The sequence below is a fragment of the Seriola aureovittata genome, chromosome 3, assembly GCF_021018895.1.
Source record: "Seriola aureovittata isolate HTS-2021-v1 ecotype China chromosome 3, ASM2101889v1, whole genome shotgun sequence".
In the NCBI taxonomy this organism is placed as follows: domain Eukaryota; kingdom Metazoa; phylum Chordata; class Actinopteri; order Carangiformes; family Carangidae; genus Seriola; species Seriola aureovittata.
Genome location: NC_079366.1, coordinates 4233349 through 4252931, shown reverse-complemented (window position 1 = coordinate 4252931; position 19583 = coordinate 4233349). Strand labels below are relative to the sequence as shown.

Genomic DNA, 19583 nt, shown 5'->3' with positions numbered 1-19583 from the left:
ATCTTTTTGGTGATGACCTGACTTTTAATCTAGTAGCATCATCAGGTCAAAATCTTAATTTGTCCAATATTTTTTGTTAATGACCAAACACTTTCTAGTCATTTCCCCATAAGCCTCAGCTGTACTTTGTGATCAGAGATAATTAGTAAATGTTCTTATGCTAACACATTAAAACAAATAGTTAGCCTGGTAAACATCATACCTGCTTAAGATCAACATGTGATCATAGTAACTGTGGGGATGTCAGCATCAGAGCACTGCTCTGCCAAAGTACTCACAGAGAGCCTCACAGAGCTGCTAGTACGGCTCTTGATAGACAGCGTGGGTTTACCACCTTGGTCCAGAGTGAAATATCTTAACAACAACAATATCTTACACACTGAATCCTGATGACTTTGATCCTTTGACTTTTCCTGTAGCAACAACATTAAGGTTGATGTTTTCTAATTTTTGAAACATATGTTGACAATTATAAGATGACACTCTTGGTCCCGGAGAATATATCATACTCACGTTGGTGTTCCTTTAACTTTTTATTTAGCGGCACAGTTTACAGTGAAATGTCTCAACAACTTCTGTATGGACTGCCATGAAATTTGGTACCGACATTAGAAGCACGCTTCAAACCCCCTGCTCAGCTGACGTGCCTGTTGTTTCATGACGCTAGCCCTACAGCTGCCCTTCACACTTATGTTTGGAGCTGGGTGATCTGAGGCGTCTAATGCTGTCTTTATGTTTCTACATAGAGCCACATTCAAAGACGCCATTTATACTTTTTAACTGGGTGTTTAGATCAGCTTCATGTTAATGAGCAAAGTGATTTTAAAAACAGACTGGTGTGTAGTATTCTTTATAAAACTATGTTGAAAGTGTTCATGCACAAAGCTAATTGTGCCGTACGGGAGGCCAGCTGGAGAGCAGCTGACCCAGATCTAAAGGCCAAACCAGGCCAAAGGCACTCCAGTCCCTCCCATGTGTGCTGTCATTCCAGTAAGGAAAAGCCACAGCTGGTATGTCATCACACTTTGACTCTGCCACAGCTCCATAACTACAGTAACTCCCAATACTGAAGCACAACATTTGCAGGATTAAGTATTCTAACACTATGAGCATTGCTACAATTTTTTCTTTATGATAATAAAATGTTAAACACTACAATAACGTTGTCTTACTGCACTCGTATGGCATCCTATGCCAACAGCATGTCCGATTTGAACTGCTATGTTCATGATACATAAACTAAAATCACAACATACTAACAGTTAATAATGAGAGGCAAGAATGTAAAGCAGTTTTGGATGAAAGTGCTACATAAATGCAGCCGTGGAGTAAACTACAGCTCCACCAGACCTGTTCAATGACACTCACTGCTGCTTTGCAAACAAACATTTGACCCAGAACTAAGTGGCAAAGTCACTGCTGTCAAAAAAAAAAAAAAAAATGTTTGCTTGGGATATAATCTTAGCAAACGTTTCCTTCTTAAAGAGAAGTTACAGCCAGATCACATGCAGATCAATATGTATCACCTTATGCCAGAAATTCTAAGAGACAGTTGCATTAAAAAAAAAAAACAATAAATTAGCATGCTCATATACACTAACACACACAACTGTGGGCTAAACTGATGTTCCTCCTGTCACACTCTCATTTCTCATTGGTGTACGGGTTTATCTTTGTACACAGTGTGTGGAGGTGGACAGGAAATGACTTCACTCTCTGACCTACAGTACAGTGTGACTGCAGGGGTGGCCGCGGCTGAACGAGACACAATCAGGAGACCAGAGGAAACAGAAAGAAGACCATTTGAGATTTCTGATCTGTCAAGGTCATTACAACTTCCTCAGTTGACTCATCTCAGTCATGTACTTCAAATCATTGATTCCATGATTGCTTTATTTGGTATAATCTCTTGAAATCTGTTTGACAGGATCTACATGATAATATCTTGATAGTAATCCATGATGCATCTGAACTCCAGGTACAGACACTTAAAACACACATGTTACTTACTGTACTGGCTCTCTCTGACAGGGAAGTGGCTGATGGGAGTTTCTGACTGATCCTCCTTCACACGCACAGAAAGAACCTTCCTCTGCAGAGCGGCCGACTTCCTGACCAGGAATACCTGCACCAGGAAGGAATCAGAGGTCATGAAACATAAAACACTTTTAGAAAACACTAGAATGTTACATTAAGATATGAATCCCAGGATGGTAAACCCCTCACCCCCGGTGGCTGTTTGAGCAGTATGTGGTTGGCCTTCTCTTCACTGATGGCCAGCAGCAGCCACACCGGGTGGGTTTGACTCAGCCTGTCCAACACGCTCATCCTCCGTCGCAAGGAGTCGTACCCAGAATCCCTTTCACCCCCCACACCGCCACAGTGGGGGGACTGCAGGTAAACGCCACTCACCTCACCCTCCAGCCTGGCAGAGAGAGACCGAGTGAAACACTTATGCCATCTGCTGGTGAGAATTAGCAACAATGTGAATATGTATTTACAAATCAGAAGAGATGAGATTTAACAGAAAACAAAACTGAACCAGCTGATAGGAATATATGTTCTGTCTCATCAAGGCAACATTTCCAGATATGATCAGGGGAAGGAAAAAAAAAAAAAAAAACAGATCAGTGAGGTTGATGAAAGTTTTGTGTAAGTGCAAGAGAAATGTGTGAAAAACAGCTTTACCCTTGTAGTTCCACGGGCTCCTTGTCCATAGTGGGAGAGGTCTGGACCATCTCCTTCTTCAGCTCGCCGATCTCCAACGCGAATGTGTCAATCAGCTGGAAGAAGACAGAACGAGAGGCTTTGACTGCTGAGGGAACACGACAAGGAGAAGAGGAGGGGGAACGGTGATAAACGAAACTGACAACATTGCTCAAGCATAAATTACAAAGCAAAGACACTGGGATTTTGAAACGGGGAGAGTTCTTTGGTAAATGTCGAACAAAGGGGAAGGGAAACAGTTAGTCATTTTTCCTGTGTGTGGACCTCATTTCCTACAGGCAGGAAACATGGAGACAAAGCATCGTCAAAAAAAAATGACACAGCGCAAGATTCACAGTGAGCAGAGACACGTCTACTGTGATGTCACACAGTGAAGTTTTTATTTAATATGACCAAACCTTCTACAATAAATAGCACAGCTGTGTGCATCTCCCATATCATACAGGGTTAGTTTTAGAGTGACAAAGATAAAAAAAATTGTCACCACTCTCGATTGCAGATACAGACAATTTATTCATCCATATGCGAGATTGTCAGCAAACGGCAGCTTAAAAGTTTTGTTTATTCATGTCAGACATGTGGGTTGGGTGGGCAGGACTTCTATAGGTATTTACAGCTCAGTGATTCTTTTTGTAAAAAAGGTGAAAGGTTCTAATCTGAGAGAACTGCCGATTGTTGTTCATGTATTTATTGATGCATACAACTCAGGAAAAATGAAAGGGCTCATCAGCGAGTTGTAGCATGGCATCACATCACTGAATAAGGGCACTACAGACTACGTGAAACGACGATGGGAAAAGAGCGGGACATTGAAGACGTGGCTGCATGCTTGGGAAATACAGTCATCCTCCACCAACTCTCGGACCTGGAGCGACTTCTGTTGGAAAAACTTGATTTGCTTTTTTTATCAACCCCAAACAGAAGTCTAAACAAACTGGTACTCAGCTATCATGCCGGAGGGAATGTGGAGAAATTATTGTTGATCACACTGACGTCATCTGGACTTTTCCTTTACACGGAATCTAAAAAGTGTGTTCATGACGTGTTCAGATTTGACTTATGATGAGAGAGGAGTGCGATTTTTGACACAAATCTGGTTGAAGTACCTTAATTGTTTCCATGAGCTGTGGATGTGACTCACAGCTCATGGAAACAATTAAGGTGGATTAAATCACTGGACCGAACAACAACAACTGACTTCCAGTTGTTTTTAGATCACTGGCATACACCTGTTCCTTTCGACTCACAATATCTCTGCCCCCAACCCCCCCCCCCCAACCCCCCCACCCCCCCCACCCCACCCCCCACCCCCCGACACACACCACTAATCTGGAGTAATGACGCATAAGAGAATAGATCTGTCAGAATTCATTCCTAAATAAGCACTTAAAGCAACAGGAAAAGAGCCTGAGCTGAAAAAAACTGCTCAGTTAATGACTGCAATAAACTGCTTTCATGTTGCGTTGTTTTTTCTGCATTTCCACATTCCCCCATTCCACATTTTAGAGCTCTCCCAAGGATTCAGAGCCTCCTCAAACCGACCCAAGCAGATGTCGAAATCTGGATGCTTTGCACTGATGATCTAGGTCAAACAGTGAAAACAAAACAAGATTGCCAAACTGCACAATGTAATGAAGACCAGAAATTTAAGACAGTCAACGGGAAATTCATGTCATATTGTCAGAGTGGCCTTGATGTGGTGAACTCTACTCGTGAAGTTCAAACACAAAGAATTACATAGAAATGTTCTTAAATCCAGGTTTTGGTGTTTTTTTTTTAACACTTTCTGCACCTGAACAAATGCACCCATTACACACTTTCAACCAGCAGGAGGCGGCCTTTTCCAAACTATCCTCCACCAGTGTGGCTGCAGGCCAGACCACAGTAACCATAGGCTCCTGCTAATCCTCCCCCCCTAGCAGGACTAAGTGGAGCCAGCTCTGTTAAAGCCTCAGACTCCCCCAGCAATCTGTCAGGTCAAAACTCTATTACGCAATATAAATTGACAAGTTAGCTCCAGAGTGAGTGTAATCTGAAGATTTTACAGAGACAGCGCTCCAGAAGTGGAAAAACTGGCAGCAAAAAGTGTCATTTTCCCTTTCAATAGCTGTGAGAACCTTAAAACCAGATGTTACAAAATAACCAAAGTGGCAGAATAAACTGTCTGACCCCTCAATTAGTGCATGTGACTGTGGTTAATCCCAAGGAGGGAAATATGTGGAAAATCAAGTTTTCAGCTAAAGTAACAAAGAATGATCCCACAAGCTGTTGACAGATGTTAGTTACTGGACAATAACATATGAATTTGACGTACACTATACCACACGGTACAGCAGTCTTTACAGTACAGCTGAAACTAAAAGTCTATTAGACCATTAGAAAAATATTCATTAACTACTTTGTTTTAAAAATCATCATTTCTGAAAAGACATCACTCGTCCTCTGGTATGAGGATGTGCTGCTTTTCTCTCTTTTAAATCATTGCACATTCAGTATCTTTTGGTTTCAAACTTTGGTCTGTTTGGACGAAACAAGACATTTAAACACCAGACTGCAAAATGATAATGGCCACTTTTAAGTATGTCCTGACATTTTATAGATAAAACTATTAAAGGATTAAGCAAGAAAGCAAACTGCAGATTAATCAATATCAATAGCAACTGACATGATGAGGACCTTAAAGGAGCAGTTCGACATTCTGGGGAAATACTTCTAGCTGAGAGTGGCTTTACGTGGTGCTGGTGATGAACTATTTCATGGCTGCCATCTTCTCTGTCTTTGTGAGGTTTACCAGGCGTCGAGCTGAGACTCCAGGAAGTCACTGCGCCCGGCAAAGAAATAGAATAACCCCCCCGTACAACCATGACTTAAGATAACTTTTTATACTTTCATGTTTGTTCACCTCTGGGCAGAGCCATCTGTTTGTCCCTGCTTCCTGCTTTTATGCTAAGCTAATTGTCTTCTGGCTGTACAGAAGTTTTAATGGACACTAGTTATTTATTTTAAGACGTTCATTAATGAGGTTTCTATCCAAATGTAAGAAAATCAATACTAAATAATGCATGTTTCCATCCATTACTGTTCTGCATATATCATATGTCTATATATTTTGGGTTATTGCATTTTTTTATATGCAAGTTGAAAATGCACATGCATGTTGTGTAATCCTAAATCAGTTAGTATTTAACGTTGTACACATATTGTACACAATGCAAATACAGAACAGAGGGAGGGACATGGAGTTACTAGGAGCCAAGCAGCTAATTTTTTCCCCCTCAGGGCCCCTTAAAGGGTTAAAGCAGCCCTGGAAAGAAGTAGACAGATAGTTATTACCTTGTGCTAATAGACAGGCATTGAATTATATGAATGAAAATGGAGGAATAGAGCCAGAGGAGAAGACATGGGAAATTCCTGAGCTATAAAATGAAGGTCAGTGAACACGAGAGTTGCTGAGTGACTGGATCTGGGCAGAGAGCCTCTGGGAACTCTGACGGTGGCGCCGTATTTCACAATGATGACTTCTAGAGGAAAAAGACTGATATCAAGGAAAACACTCAACAACAAAAGTCTGCCACTGACTTTTACGAGCCTTCATTCATCTTTGTTTCACTTCAATTCTCTCTGTACAACACACGGACACAGAGCTAGACAGAGAGAAGTTTATTTGTTCAGATCCTTTAACATTATTATGTGCATATGTGTGTGTGTGTGTGTGTGTGTGTGTGTGTAGAGGTAAGTGATTCTCTGCATGGGCTGCTGTTGAAGCCATGGATGGAGTCAATGGGAAACTATGTGTTTGGTTTAGTCGCACAGACACATACAGAGAGCACTTAAACAGGGGCAGTGAGGATGGAAAAAGCTGCAAAGGAAGTTAAAAGCGAGATGACATTCAATTTTTGTTTCTTAGTTCATTGTCAATTGTCGTCCAAATCTGCCTGTTTTTAGTTTTGAAAGTGCTTTACTTTGATTTACAGTACAACTGTAGATGCAGATGCAGCCAGGGGAGGGCTGTCACCTCTTACTGAGACAGTGTGCATCACACAGAACAGCAAGACGTACACTGGATCAGGCTGCAGGTGCTTTGAATACAGCATGTACTGCATTAATGTACAACACAATATGACAAATTACTCTTTCTATTTTCGTTCGTTTTAGTGATGTGCAGTCAAATGCAGTAAAAGCTGTAATCCACACGATAATACTGATGTTATTGATGTTTGTAAAGAAAGTGCAGTTCAACGGTAAGTGTTGTTTTTGAAAACACGAGCATCTGACTTCCAGGATGTGAGGCGAAGGACAGACGATTCGCTTTTTTACCATCAGCGAATACACTGATCAATTTAGGACGTTCACATCAGTACTGGGGGCAAATAATGAAAGAATATACATATGATATTATATCAATCATGCTTTTTCCACCTTAAAGTAAAACCCACGCTCTCTCTCCATGAGCTAGTGAGTTATCCACACACTCATCTGCTTCAGTATTGATTATTGTGATTCATTGTGATTCATTACTCACAGGAACCAAAAAAATGAAATCACGGAGGCTTGCAGGTTCCTTATGTATTTTTAAATCTCTTTTAAAAACATACTTTTACAGATGTGCTTTTATGTGATGTTGTCTTTCATCTTTTAGCACCTGTGGTTTTAATGTCCTCTGGTGATATACTCAGTGTGGGCATCACTGTGTTTTCTTTTCATGCTTTAATCTAAAATGGTATTGATTATTTACATGTGATTTTATTGTGTGCTTTGTTTATAAATGTGCAGACAATGTTACGCACTGTTTAAACTAAACCACTCTGCTTTGTACTGAGTTTCAGCTCATTGTTTAGCTGCCTGGGCTGGTTTGCTCCACTCACTCAGCAGACAGCTGTTTTCAGCAAGAAGCTCTAAACACCCACTGTGTGCGCTACCTGCTCAAAGGGTCTCTCTTAAGAATGCACAAGTAAAGGTTCCTGAGAGAAATTTAAGAGGAAGCAGAAATATTTTTATATGAATAAAAACAACCGATTAACGTTGCACTCTATGTTTGTTTAGTCCCAACAAAAGAGAGGCTGCAGGACATGTAGGTTGAATTGAGTGGTGACTCTAATTGCCTTTCGGTGTGAATGGTTGTTTGTAGAGCCCGACCGATATTCAATTTTTGAGGCCGATGCCAATACCGATATTAGGGAGTAAAAAAATCTGATATCGATATATCGGCCATATATATATATATATATTTATTTCACACTTGTGAAAAAGATATATAATGAGAGCAGGATATTTTACAGTTCAACAATAAACTTTATTGTCCAAAATAATGTCAGTGCACTGAAACGGTAAAAAGTTCCCTGGGAATTCAATAAAATAACTATAAAAATAAATAACTATGAATAAAAAACATAAGAACAAATATGTATATATATATATATATATATATATATATATATTTAACTAGAATGAAAACAAAGGATCAAATATGTGTAAAATGCTGCCTATATAACTCGACTTGACCCGAGCATTTCCACTGCATTACTGCTTCTGAATAAAAGTTTTCATATCAGCGCATATCAGAGAATATATGTGCCGGTACTGATATAAGTATGATAGACCGGGGACAGATCCAGGGTGTACCCGTCAGCTGGGATTGGCTCCAGTCCCCCCCAGACCTTATAAGGACTAGCAGATGGATGGACTCCGGACAGTCAGCTTCAACCAGCAAGACGTGGTTCACATGACCGACTAGCACTACGGCTACTGAGCTACTCAGCTAGCGTGTATCCTGCTGGCTGCCACTATTGGGTGTCTAAGGTAACACATGTAACATGTGACATAGTCCACCCTGTGTGGTTGACTGTGGGTTGTTATTTAAGAAATGAGTCTCTTCAGTGAGACAGATACCAGGCAGTCAGATTCTGGTCTTAACTAAACTCTGACCAGGGATGTAAATAGTAGGTTTTTGGTTTTGTGGGCCTCGTGATTCAAGCAGGTTGTAGTTTTGTTGTGTTCTAAAAACGAAGAGTTGAGTCAGGCCCCCCCCCCCCCCCCAAAAAAAACAAAAAAAACAACATGTGTTACACAGGAAGTGAGTGTTTTACATTTCCATGTGATTTTGGGAAAGTCAGCTGCGTCATCATTGGTCCTTACCTTAAAGAAGCTCCCGCTCCTGTCTGTCAGGCCGCTGGGGGGGTTCCCTGATGCTGAGCTGAAGGCCATGTCGTCTTCCTGTCCTCAGGACCGGCTCCCTCTTACGTCTGAGTCTGTGTGTTTACGTCTAAGACAGCGTCTGCAGGGGCCGCAGCTCTGTGGGTCAAAAAACACACTTCAGTCCAGACACTTCATCAGTGGTGCGACCACAGGAAATTCCTGCTTTGCCCACAGCCAGTTTACAGAGCTGCCGGGCTGCTGGAAGGCTTTTACCGTGACTCTCGTATTCTCCTCGCTCTCTACTTCTCTTTCTCCTCTTCCTCTCTTTCTCCTCTCCCTCCCTCACTCCTTGCTCTCTACACATTCACCTCTCCTCTCACTTTCCTGCCTCCTCTCCCTTCATGCTTCTTTCCCTCACCCCTTCGTCTCAGTTTGTTGCCTCAGTCCTTTTTTTAAAAAAAAATCTAATTCCAAACCTATTTTTTTTTTTTGGCTGAACTGCTGTCCTCTCATTACCTGTCTCCACTGTTTCCTTTCTCTCTCTCTCTCCCTCTCTCTCACATTCTCACTTTCTTTCCTATATTTTGTTCCCATGTCCTCATACATACATAATTCATTTTCCATCTTGGAGAGCCTTGGTTCCAGCACAGCTGCCCGTCTTCCCCACCCATCGTAACTAAGTTTTGGGCCTCTGGGCTTCGGTAAGATGCTTCCAAATCGACCCTTTGTCACACTCCTCAACAAAGCTGTGAAAAAGCGAAGGGAATTTAATGAACCTGCTATTTATCTCAAATTAGAAGAGCCCATAGTGAAATGACATGTAATCACTGCCTCCTCCTTATTTTTCATTCTATTTTATTCTCTGTCGTTTGGTTTCACTCTTAGTCAGATTTTTCTTTCGTTATCTGTGTGTTTTTCTGTCTGTGTACGATTTGTCCCTCCACCCTCCTCTCTCTGTCTCACTCTCTTCCATCTCTCTCTCCAGCCAGGCTGAAACTATTAGGCCAGCCCTTCCCTTCCTGGCAGAGGTTCACAGTCCTCTCGAAACCAGGCGATGCTCCGTTCGTTTGTCTGTCCACACACATGAACTTCTCATCTCACACAGGAAGGAAGGCACCACCACCATTGGAGGGGGGGTGGGTGGGGGTGGGGGTGGGGGGGCAGCATACTTTTATACAGTCGAATGTGAAACTGACCATTTCTAAATAATGTTTTTGTTCAGCTTCATTTACCAACATGGAAACATCGGTAACTTCCCCCTGTGGTCAGTGTTTAACAAGTCGCAGTAAAGAATAAATGTAGTGCTGTGAAATTTTATCTGCAGCTATAAATCTTTTCCAGAACAACCAGTGTGCCACAAATAATCTGGCATCAGAAGCTGAGTGTAAAGTATCATAATACAGACAGTAATTCGACAGAGTCCTTTCAGTGTCTCAGTGTTTCATATGTCCAGCTGTGGCCTCTTGTCCCCATCAACTACAATATAGATGGTGGTTTCATTATATTATGCACTGCTCACTTTGCCCCATTGGTGAATCCAGTCCTGTAATATCTGTCCGGGGGGGGGGCAATCTCAGCTGACATTGGCCGAGGGCAGGCTACACCCTGGACAGGTCGCCAGTCCATCACAGCTGTTTAATCATTAAAATCATATATCAAGCAATAACACCAAATATTTTCTGGTTTCCGCTTCTAGAATTTCAGGATTTGACATTTTCTCTTATATATCATTGTAAATTCAATATCTTTGTGGGAATTTTTCAATATAGACTAATAACCTTTTTTTCAATATTATTCTTTTGGGTAGTTTTTGCCTTTACTCTGATAGGGACAGTGAGAGAGTGACGGGAAAACTGGGGAGATAGAGGTGATGACATGCAGCAAAGGCCTATGGGTTGGACTCGATGCCATGAGGACTGAGCCTCAGTGGTACACGCCCCCCCCCCCCCCCCAGACTAATAGTCTTAAGCATCTCTGTGAGGCTGCAGTGCTTTGAGCTAAATGTTGATGTAAGTATGCCAACATATGCATAATGTTCAAAATGTTCACAGTCTTAGTTTAGCGTGCTGGCATGCTAATATTTGCTAATTAGCCCTAAACACAAAGTGCAGCTGATGATGGGGAATAGTGATCAGTTTTGCAGGTTTCAGGTCATAAAAGAAATCAGTAAAGAAAATAATGTTTAGTTGCAGCCCTAACAAAAAGCAACAGAGTCAGGGAAACCAGTTACAGTAAATGGTGACTTATTTACATATCTGGTGACCTGTGCAGAGACTGTGCCCGTTTCCTAACTGTCTGAAAGTAGAACTGATAAGTCTGGGACGATGGTTTCATTTCCACAAACTGAGGAAAGTGAAGAAACAAAGGAACAGAGACGCTGAGAGACAAATTAAAAGATGAAATTTGCAAAACAGTTCCCACTAAGGAAATTCCTGTAAATCAGTTTGTGATAATTGTCCATGTTCCTGTGCTGTTGATACTGAAACAGATACTCTACTAGTGACAGTGCCAACCAAAACTCTCGACAGTAAAATAAACAATGTTTCCAGATGCACAAACGTCTGAGCCGCAGATAAATCAGAGAGCATGCTGGGTACTGCAGATAGCCTCCCACCAGGGCAGCTCATCTTCACAGCTCTACTTGGCAAAACCAGATGTGACCCCCCCCCCCCAAAAAAAAAAACAAACAAACACTAAAATTACATCAAACTCTTCACTAATGTCACAGTATTTTCCTCAGTCAGTACACACGGACCCCTGTGTGTGTGTGTGTGTGTGTGTGTGTGCGTGTAGTCTACATGAATGTGGGTTCGCGTGTGTGTGTGTGTGTGTGAGAGCCTCAGCTGCAAGTAAACAAAGACACATCTGAGCACGCAGCCCTCCCTCGCAGAACCGCAAAGAAGCCCCTTGGCACGGCAGCACAGAGACACACTGTTCCCAAGGTAAACACACGTACATGCTCACATATGTCCGTGAAACACGCAAACACACATTTACACATTCTCCAGTTCAGTCACAGCGAGAGACGCAGACGCCCCCTCGCACACACACAGATTTCATTGTGTTTTACATAATGATCATAAAAAGGAGCTCCACAGCAGGACTCCATTACGCTCTGCGCTATTTCGGGTTTAAAGCCCAAACTGATGGTGGGACCCTAATTTTCTCCCAGTGGGTGTCAGGCTGGCTGTGAGGCAGTGTTGTGCTGTATCAGAGCTGATGAATAGCTTCAGTGTTTGATGGTCCTGGAGGCGGCACATTTGTGAATATGAGGTTCAGCATCATCCTTATATTTACAGATGTTCTGTCAGAAAAAAATTCAATCTGGTGATGATCCTATGATTAATGTTTAACTCTCAAATTTTAATGTTTTCTGTCTCAATGTTTATCTGTGTTCCTGCATATCAGAGAGCGTGTTGAGTAACGGGCAATACTTTCAAATAAAGCAACCCTTAAATGCTCGGTTTATAAGCTGTAACTGATGGTTTTACTTAACAATTAAAAGTTAATAAACCATTTACTTATGCTTGATAAATCAGTAATAAGCCATTATAATGAACAAATATTGGGTTGCTATCTACCTCTTGGTTGGTGTTTATTCTCCTCCTCCTGTTTTTTTTACCTACTTTTTTACATTCATTTGATGGACTGGTTAAAAACATCCAAACACCATTTATGTATCATCTTATTAAAATGTCTAAAGATAACTGGACCTGTTATACATTTAGTTGAGTTATGTACTCATATTATCCCAAATGTTTCCAGCAATTTTCAAACCTAGAGAAATCTGTGATTGTAATCATGGTAACAGTCTGTTTCATTTTATCGCCTGTCAATGACATCACATCCCCTTTGCGTCAGCGTTGTTGTCGTCTGCCAGAAGCTCAAAATTGACTTCATCGCCACAGTTTTACGCTTTTATACATCTTGGTCATTTTCAACTATGTATTTGAACTGGATGAAGATTTTAGTCAATGGACATTTGGATCTTAGGTTATCAGAGAAACAAGCTGAGCAAATGTTAGTGGTAGCTCAGACTTCTCATGCAAGTGGATAATGTTAATGTTAATTCAAAGACTCATCCTGAGGATATGCAAACACAGTCTGGACTGGACAGAAGCAACAGCAAACACAGAGATAAAGCTGTATACACTGTATATTGTTCAAAACCCGACCAGGCTAAGACCTGAAGTCAAATCATAGAACTTTTTCCTAATATCAATAAAAGATAAATATGTTCTGGATTGATGTTTTTTTTAGATGATCACTACATCTAAATAGAGTGCAAGTTTTGTGGAATGTAACTTTTCAATCAACGATTATTTCTCTCATGTCTTGTTTTTTTGTGTTTATCCAAAGAATAGTTTGGTTTAGTTTTGCCTCTGTTACTCTGGATAATCCTTAGAAAACTCTGTCAGCTGTTCACAGGGACTATTTTTCTGTTTCTCAATAAATCTAGTGACGTTCTCCTTTAAACCCAAAAGGAAAACCTAAAACTAATATCAATATTAATAATAACACTAATATTTCCCAATTTCCCCAAGTCTCTCTGTCCCACTTTGTAAAAACATATCAGACACACGTCTCTGTTATTTGTTTAAACTGTTATTTGTTTAAACTGTCAAGACAACATGAGGTGCCGCTGTGTGTGTGTCAGTTGTGAGATCCAGTGAAGAGTGTTGTTAGGCTAACGGGGCTCCATGCTGCTGAGGAGGGGGCTGCAGGCAGCTGCACAAACCCACTACAGATAACAACTCCCACACGTGGGCTGTGTTATTGCCCTGAGGCAAACCAGATGAGGGTGTGAGTGTGTATTTGTGTGTTCACAGGAAAAAGTGTTAGACTTGGAGAGAAAGTGTTTAATTTGAAAGCTACGCTGACTTTGACTTTTTACTCAAAAAAGGCAAAGTGTCGACCAGAGTGATAAAAACTGTCAACAGCGCCGCAATTCTGTGTGTGTGTGTGTGTGTGTGTGTGTGTGTGTGTGCGTCTGTGGCATGTACAGTTTGTCCAATTTGGGACAAAAGTCATTTCCTCAATTGGTTAATAGCAGATTTTTGTGTCAGTGGTTTGGGTTAGGGTGAGTCTCTAGGAAAGGAATGTGTCTCATAGCCCTAAAAGTGCCCTATGACAAAATGTGTGCATTTGTGTGCTTTTTTTACTATATTCGTGGTCCGAAAACTGGGATCCCACTATACTTGTGGGGTCCATGGTGCTTTGAGGAGACCAGAATGCTGGACCCCCAAGTTTAAATGGCTGTTTGAAGGCTGAGACTTAGTTTAAGGGTTAGGGTTAGGGTTCGGTTTAGGTTAAGGTTAGGTTAAGGGGCTGAGGAATGCATTATGCAAATGATGGGTCCCCACAAAGATAGCTGTACAAACATGTGTGTGTGTGTGTGTGTGTGTATATGTGTGTGTGTGTGTGTAGCCGGAGAGCAGAATTGGGTCAGTGGTTCTTGGTGAGTTCAGCTGAACCGACTGACTGGCCCATGTTGTGTTAGTTAGAGAGGAAAGTCTTTGTTTTTTTTTTTTACATCACAGGAATCTGATAACTCGCAGCTTTTTTTACTCAAGGACAGAAGTTTAGGATTACTTTCATTTTTTCCATGAAGTGTTTATGGACATTCTGTCACTCAAACACCAACGTGACCAGCAGCCTAACCTCTAATCACAGCTTTAGGAGTCTCGCAATAGCAACATGCAAAAGCAAACAAATCAAGCTTCACGTATAATAAGAGAGTCACTGGACTAAATCATGGTCTGAAAGAGTGTCAGGCACCAGCACCGCCCAGCCACAACTTTCCACACTAAAGGTCAGCTGAGAAAAGCCTGGGCTGTTTTCTCTGGGCTACTCCCCTTTAAATGAATCCCAGGAACACTGGATTAACCCACGGATCAAGGAGGGAGATATCTCTACTTTTTCAGTTTTAAAAGGAGGAGAAGGACGTACAAGCGGCAGATAGAGTGGGAACTTCCACATGAACAGAAAAATATTACAGCAGCGCTTGTTATTGTTGAGTCATGAAGGAGCTAAAGAAGACAAGCAAAAAGTAAACACACACCGGAAAGAGGATTTACATTCCTGCAGCCCAAGACTGATTGGATTACCAACTAGGCACAGTGGGCAAATATCCTGATTTGCCAGACCCTCAGGGGCCCCACATCCCCAGTCTGACTCTGTGGCGAAACAAATCCAGTAGTTGGTTAGCCTAGCTTAGCATAAAGACTGGAAACCTGGGGAGGGGGGATACAGCTAGCCTGAGACTACTTGTTAACTTCCAAGCCATTTCCAAGCTGCTGCTAAAATCCTGATTTTGTAACCACAACATTTTCTGGCAAAATCACCAAACACATACGTTAAAGACAAAGACTGTGCTGTGATTTCAGCTATATTTGCTTGTAAAATGATCACTGAGAGAGAAAGTTAGAAGCGATAGAATGTCTTTCTTATCTTTCTTGTCTCTCACAGAGCGCACAGACTCCATCTGGGTCACAAGAGAGGGCATAACTCTCTTCGAAGTAGCCAAAGTTTATTCAAAAAGTCACAAGATTTGTCAGGCAACAGGCAACAGGATACGTGGGCAATGCACAGAGAGTGGGAGGAACAGGGGATCGATAGAGATCCACAGCTCATTTTTGCCCCAGAGCCTCCTAGCAAGTTAATCCAACCCTGCCTGCAACTAGCTCTCAACCTGGATCCTGAAATGTGGAAGCAGTAGAAGAAACCATATTGTCCAGACAAACTAAGGTTTGGCATTAATAAGGCTAAGGTAACCTTGCTCACATCTATCTGAATCTGAAGTCATGCATAAAGCTGATATTAATTTCATGAATAGAAAAAGCAGAGCTCCAGTCTGAGGTTTGTGCAGCTAAATTGGGTGTTTGATTTCATGCCCTGCTGCAGGATTACAGCAGACGGTGTTGCTCCTGTGAAAGCGTTCAGTGTTAACATCCCCCACAGGGACAGTTTATTCTCACACTGGTAACTTGAGTTGCGGCTCCCCTGTCCAGCAAAGATGACATCACTTTTCATAAACCGGTGGAGCGCTCGGCTCTGCCTTGAAGTTGCAGAGAGTATTGGACTTGAAAAAATCTGAACTCCAAAGAATCACAGACATATAAAGCAGAAAAATCAGAACCATCTATCTAGGGCGGTAAAAACCAAAGCACCTAAAGGAAGGCAGACAGCAACACTAACTGCAGAGAAAGAAATCCCTAATCAAGCACTGACAAGCTGCAAGTTATTTTTCATTAAAATACCTTTCTGCTGATTCATTTCCCCGCAGCAGTTAGTACCTAGGACTCTCTGAGCCAAAACCCCTTGAATTTGCAGTGGAGCTAATCTCTTAAACAGATTCCAAAGAAGCTTGAATAAGGAAATTGGCTCCTTTATTATACCGATAAACATCAGCTAACTGCTCATTTAGAAAAATCAGAGAGGGCTACACAGAGAGTCGAGCTGTTCAGACAGGTCTTAGATGTTTGGAGAAACTGGAGAAGCTGTAACATGCTGCCATGAAACACTTTCATATGTTCTTTTTTTTAACTAGGTATTTTCTAAGTTCTTTCATTTTATGGTGAAAACTCAAACCTTTTAAAAAAGAGAGTAAGGGAGTGTACGAAAATTACTGCAGAAAGAAGTGAGCAGCACTGCGCTGAATGATGTCAGTTGGTATAATTGTAGGATTGACCGAAGTAAACTCTTCCTCATTATTATAATTATTGATTATTATCATTATGAAATAAAGACAAATGATTGAATCCTTCTCAATAGTAAGAATTAAAACACTGTAATTATTTTGCCACATAATGATCATCCAACTCTTCCGACCTGAACGACCATACAGGTTGACTGTTTTCAACCCTCTGATATGACCCGTAGGAGTGTCCTCTGAGGCGGCAGGCAGGCCTGCCGGACCACGGTTGTCATGGTTACAATGATAAATACCTGGACTGTAACAACAGCAGCGTACCTACCTGGTTACTATAATTACAGTCATGGCTTGGTTAGGTTTAGGCACAAAAACGAATTGGTTAGTTTTAGGGAAAGATCTCAATTAAGGTTAAAATAAGTACTTCCTCAACATTAGACGATCTTTGTCGTCACGGTTACAACACAATATGTTTCACATGGGAATGGAACACCGCTCCCCTGTGTCATATTCCTGTGTTTTGTTGACCCATCCATCCACCAAAAACTCCTCACAAAATAGACTTTGTCTCTCTTCAGACTTTTGCCTTTGTTCCAGGCATAATTACTATGGCCACTAGATGTTGCCTTGCAACAAGACGTAACTTTGGGTCATAATAACCTGCTGCACAAACGAACCTATGGGCTTGTTTTTTACAGGACAGTCTCTGATCATCATATGAAACAAAAACAGCCTTCAGTGTGTATTGGATGTTGGACTGTTTGAAGCATTGACCGACTCTAAATACTTCTAATTAATATAATATAATAATATAATATAATGTGTCTAAAAGGAAGTGAATGTTAAAATAATGTTAACCTTCAAGTCATATGGACAAGGTGCTGTCTCCATGGCTTTGATGCTACACATTTGATGATACACAACTGCAGGTAATTCAATATTCTGCAGGATTCAGTGCTGCTTAACGTTTTTCGTGGCATGTCAAGTTAGTTTTGAACAAAAAATGGTAGTAACTGAAATATTGGTTATGATGATATAATTAATGTTAAGAGAATTTTACCATTAAACTTTAAAAGCACATTTCTTATAAAGGATATCAGTCTTGCATTAAATAGTGATTTCCACTGTATGCAGAATGTTGCTATAGTTTCAGGGTTGGCGTGGCCATGGTAATCCCTGGCGTCACCCCAGATGATGACTACTGAACACTCATAATGGTGGCTAATGATGCTGGTGATTGGCTCTTTTTTTTTTCTTTTTCTTTTTTTTTTACACAAACACCTTTGAGTGTGTAAACAAACTGAGCTCAAAACTAACATAAAAGTAAAATTTGTACCATAATGTGTATTGGAATTTTCTATTTGTTAAAATGGACTTGATGAAATTGGTATCGAATAAATTATAGTTGAGAATCAGTATCAAAGTCAAGGTATTAGCACCAACACAGAAAATGTTTGCACGATAACGATGTAACATTAACATGTTGACAGGCGTTGTGGCTGATGTGATGCCATTGCAAGATGTTCCCAATTTTTTTGTACTCAAGTCCAGTTGCCCTTGATTTAACTTTTCTTGGAAAACCATGACCTGGATGACTGAGAATCTATGCCCGCGCGCGCACGCACGCACACACACACACACACACACACACACACACACACACACACACACACACACTTTTTTGTACAATCGTTAAAACGATAAAAAAAACTACTGTATGGCCTGAGGTTGTATCATATGGAAGTCGTATTTCAAAGAAAAATCCAACCTTTTGAAGTCCCTGTAAAAACGTTTGATATATAGCTAAGCACATGTATAGACTAGACACTTCATATCATGAGTTAATGCTTAAGGTATTTGAGCCAAATAAGTAGCACAGTCTCACTTGACCTCACTGAACTATATGCTGCTGTGATAATATCGAGCCATGGGCGAGTTCAAATGCTTGTGAGGGAGTAATGGAGCTGAATTATAAATATATAAATACACTTGCTGCAGATAAGAGGGGGTTAACTCTCAACTTAAGACTTCAATCTGTATCATTCAACATGAAGTAAATCCCCACAGGTTACAGCTACAGAAGCTAAACACCACACAGGTACAGAAAGCAAAATTGAGTTTGACTTCTTGTCAGTTTTTCATGAGTCTGTAACCATCTATGTCCCAGGACAGCCACCGTTTTATTTCACCTCTGTGTTGCTGTACCTGCTCCTCCGTGCTGTGGAAAGAATGTGCAACACTTACTTTTTCTATGTTATACAACAGGCCCTACAGCGCTCAACACAGTCGCTGCAGTTTACACACGGTGTTTGACTCACCTATAATACTGTCAAACTGTCAAACTCAGCTACGGAACAAACACAAACCTTCCGCTTTCTTCCAACTCAGGTATCTGTCATCACTCAGAAATCTCCAGCTGGGAGTCTGAAAACTTTGGTCGAAGTCGGAGTCAGCACTTCTAAAAATATTCTACACTTCCTGCCATAAAAGTTGGAGAACAGCTGGTTACAGCCACAAATGATGGTCCGTGTAGTCACCCGGTCTCCTGCTGCACAGAGACACTTACTCACCTTTCAGTCGTTTCCTTCAGCACCTCTGAACCGGTTCGTGGTTAATCCTGCGGTTGTGCTCCATGGGGAAACGTCGCGGCCGCTGCGGTGCGTTGTTGCCGTTTCGTTGTTACGGGTGACACCGAGGAGCCTCAATGTCCCCGTCCGCTGTGGATTACATGGTTTAACTGCAGCACTGTGTTAGAGACCGAGTCTGGATCAGATCACTGAGGTGTGAGACACAGAGGAGGAGGAGGAGGAGGAGGAGGAGGAGGAGGAGGGAGGCTGCGGTAACATGATGCCTCTTTCTGATTGGCTGAGGAAGTAACGGCGATTTTCACCTGTACTTTAATTTGAAATGATGATATTCAGACTTTCAGACTTTTCAGAGCATTTTGTGTATTTTTCACTGTTCATGAGTGAATAAATACAACAACTGTACAACCATAGCTCTGTATTTAAACAACATGTTAACATCTATAGTCTTATGGTATTATTTGCAAAAGTTTGATGATTGGAAG

The 19583-nt window shown here is 41.3% G+C and overlaps 1 protein-coding gene across 3 annotated transcripts in view; it reads right to left on the bottom strand.

Annotated features, from left to right (window-relative positions):
• LOC130166231 (ras and Rab interactor 2-like) overlaps positions 1-19279 on the bottom strand; it is a 36067-nt gene extending 16788 nt beyond the window's left edge. For all 3 annotated transcript variants that reach the window (XM_056371679.1, XM_056371680.1, XM_056371681.1), the window contains exons 1-5: positions 19084-19279; positions 8863-9018; positions 2689-2783; positions 2227-2425; positions 2011-2125 (exon numbers count right to left, since the gene is read on the bottom strand). In XM_056371679.1, coding sequence (XP_056227654.1) covers positions 2011-2125; positions 2227-2425; positions 2689-2783; positions 8863-8931 — 478 coding nt within the window. In that variant the 5' untranslated portion in view covers positions 8932-9018; positions 19084-19279. The remainder of the gene's footprint in view (positions 1-2010; positions 2126-2226; positions 2426-2688; positions 2784-8862; positions 9019-19083) is intronic.
• Positions 19280-19583: the final 304 nt, after the last annotated feature.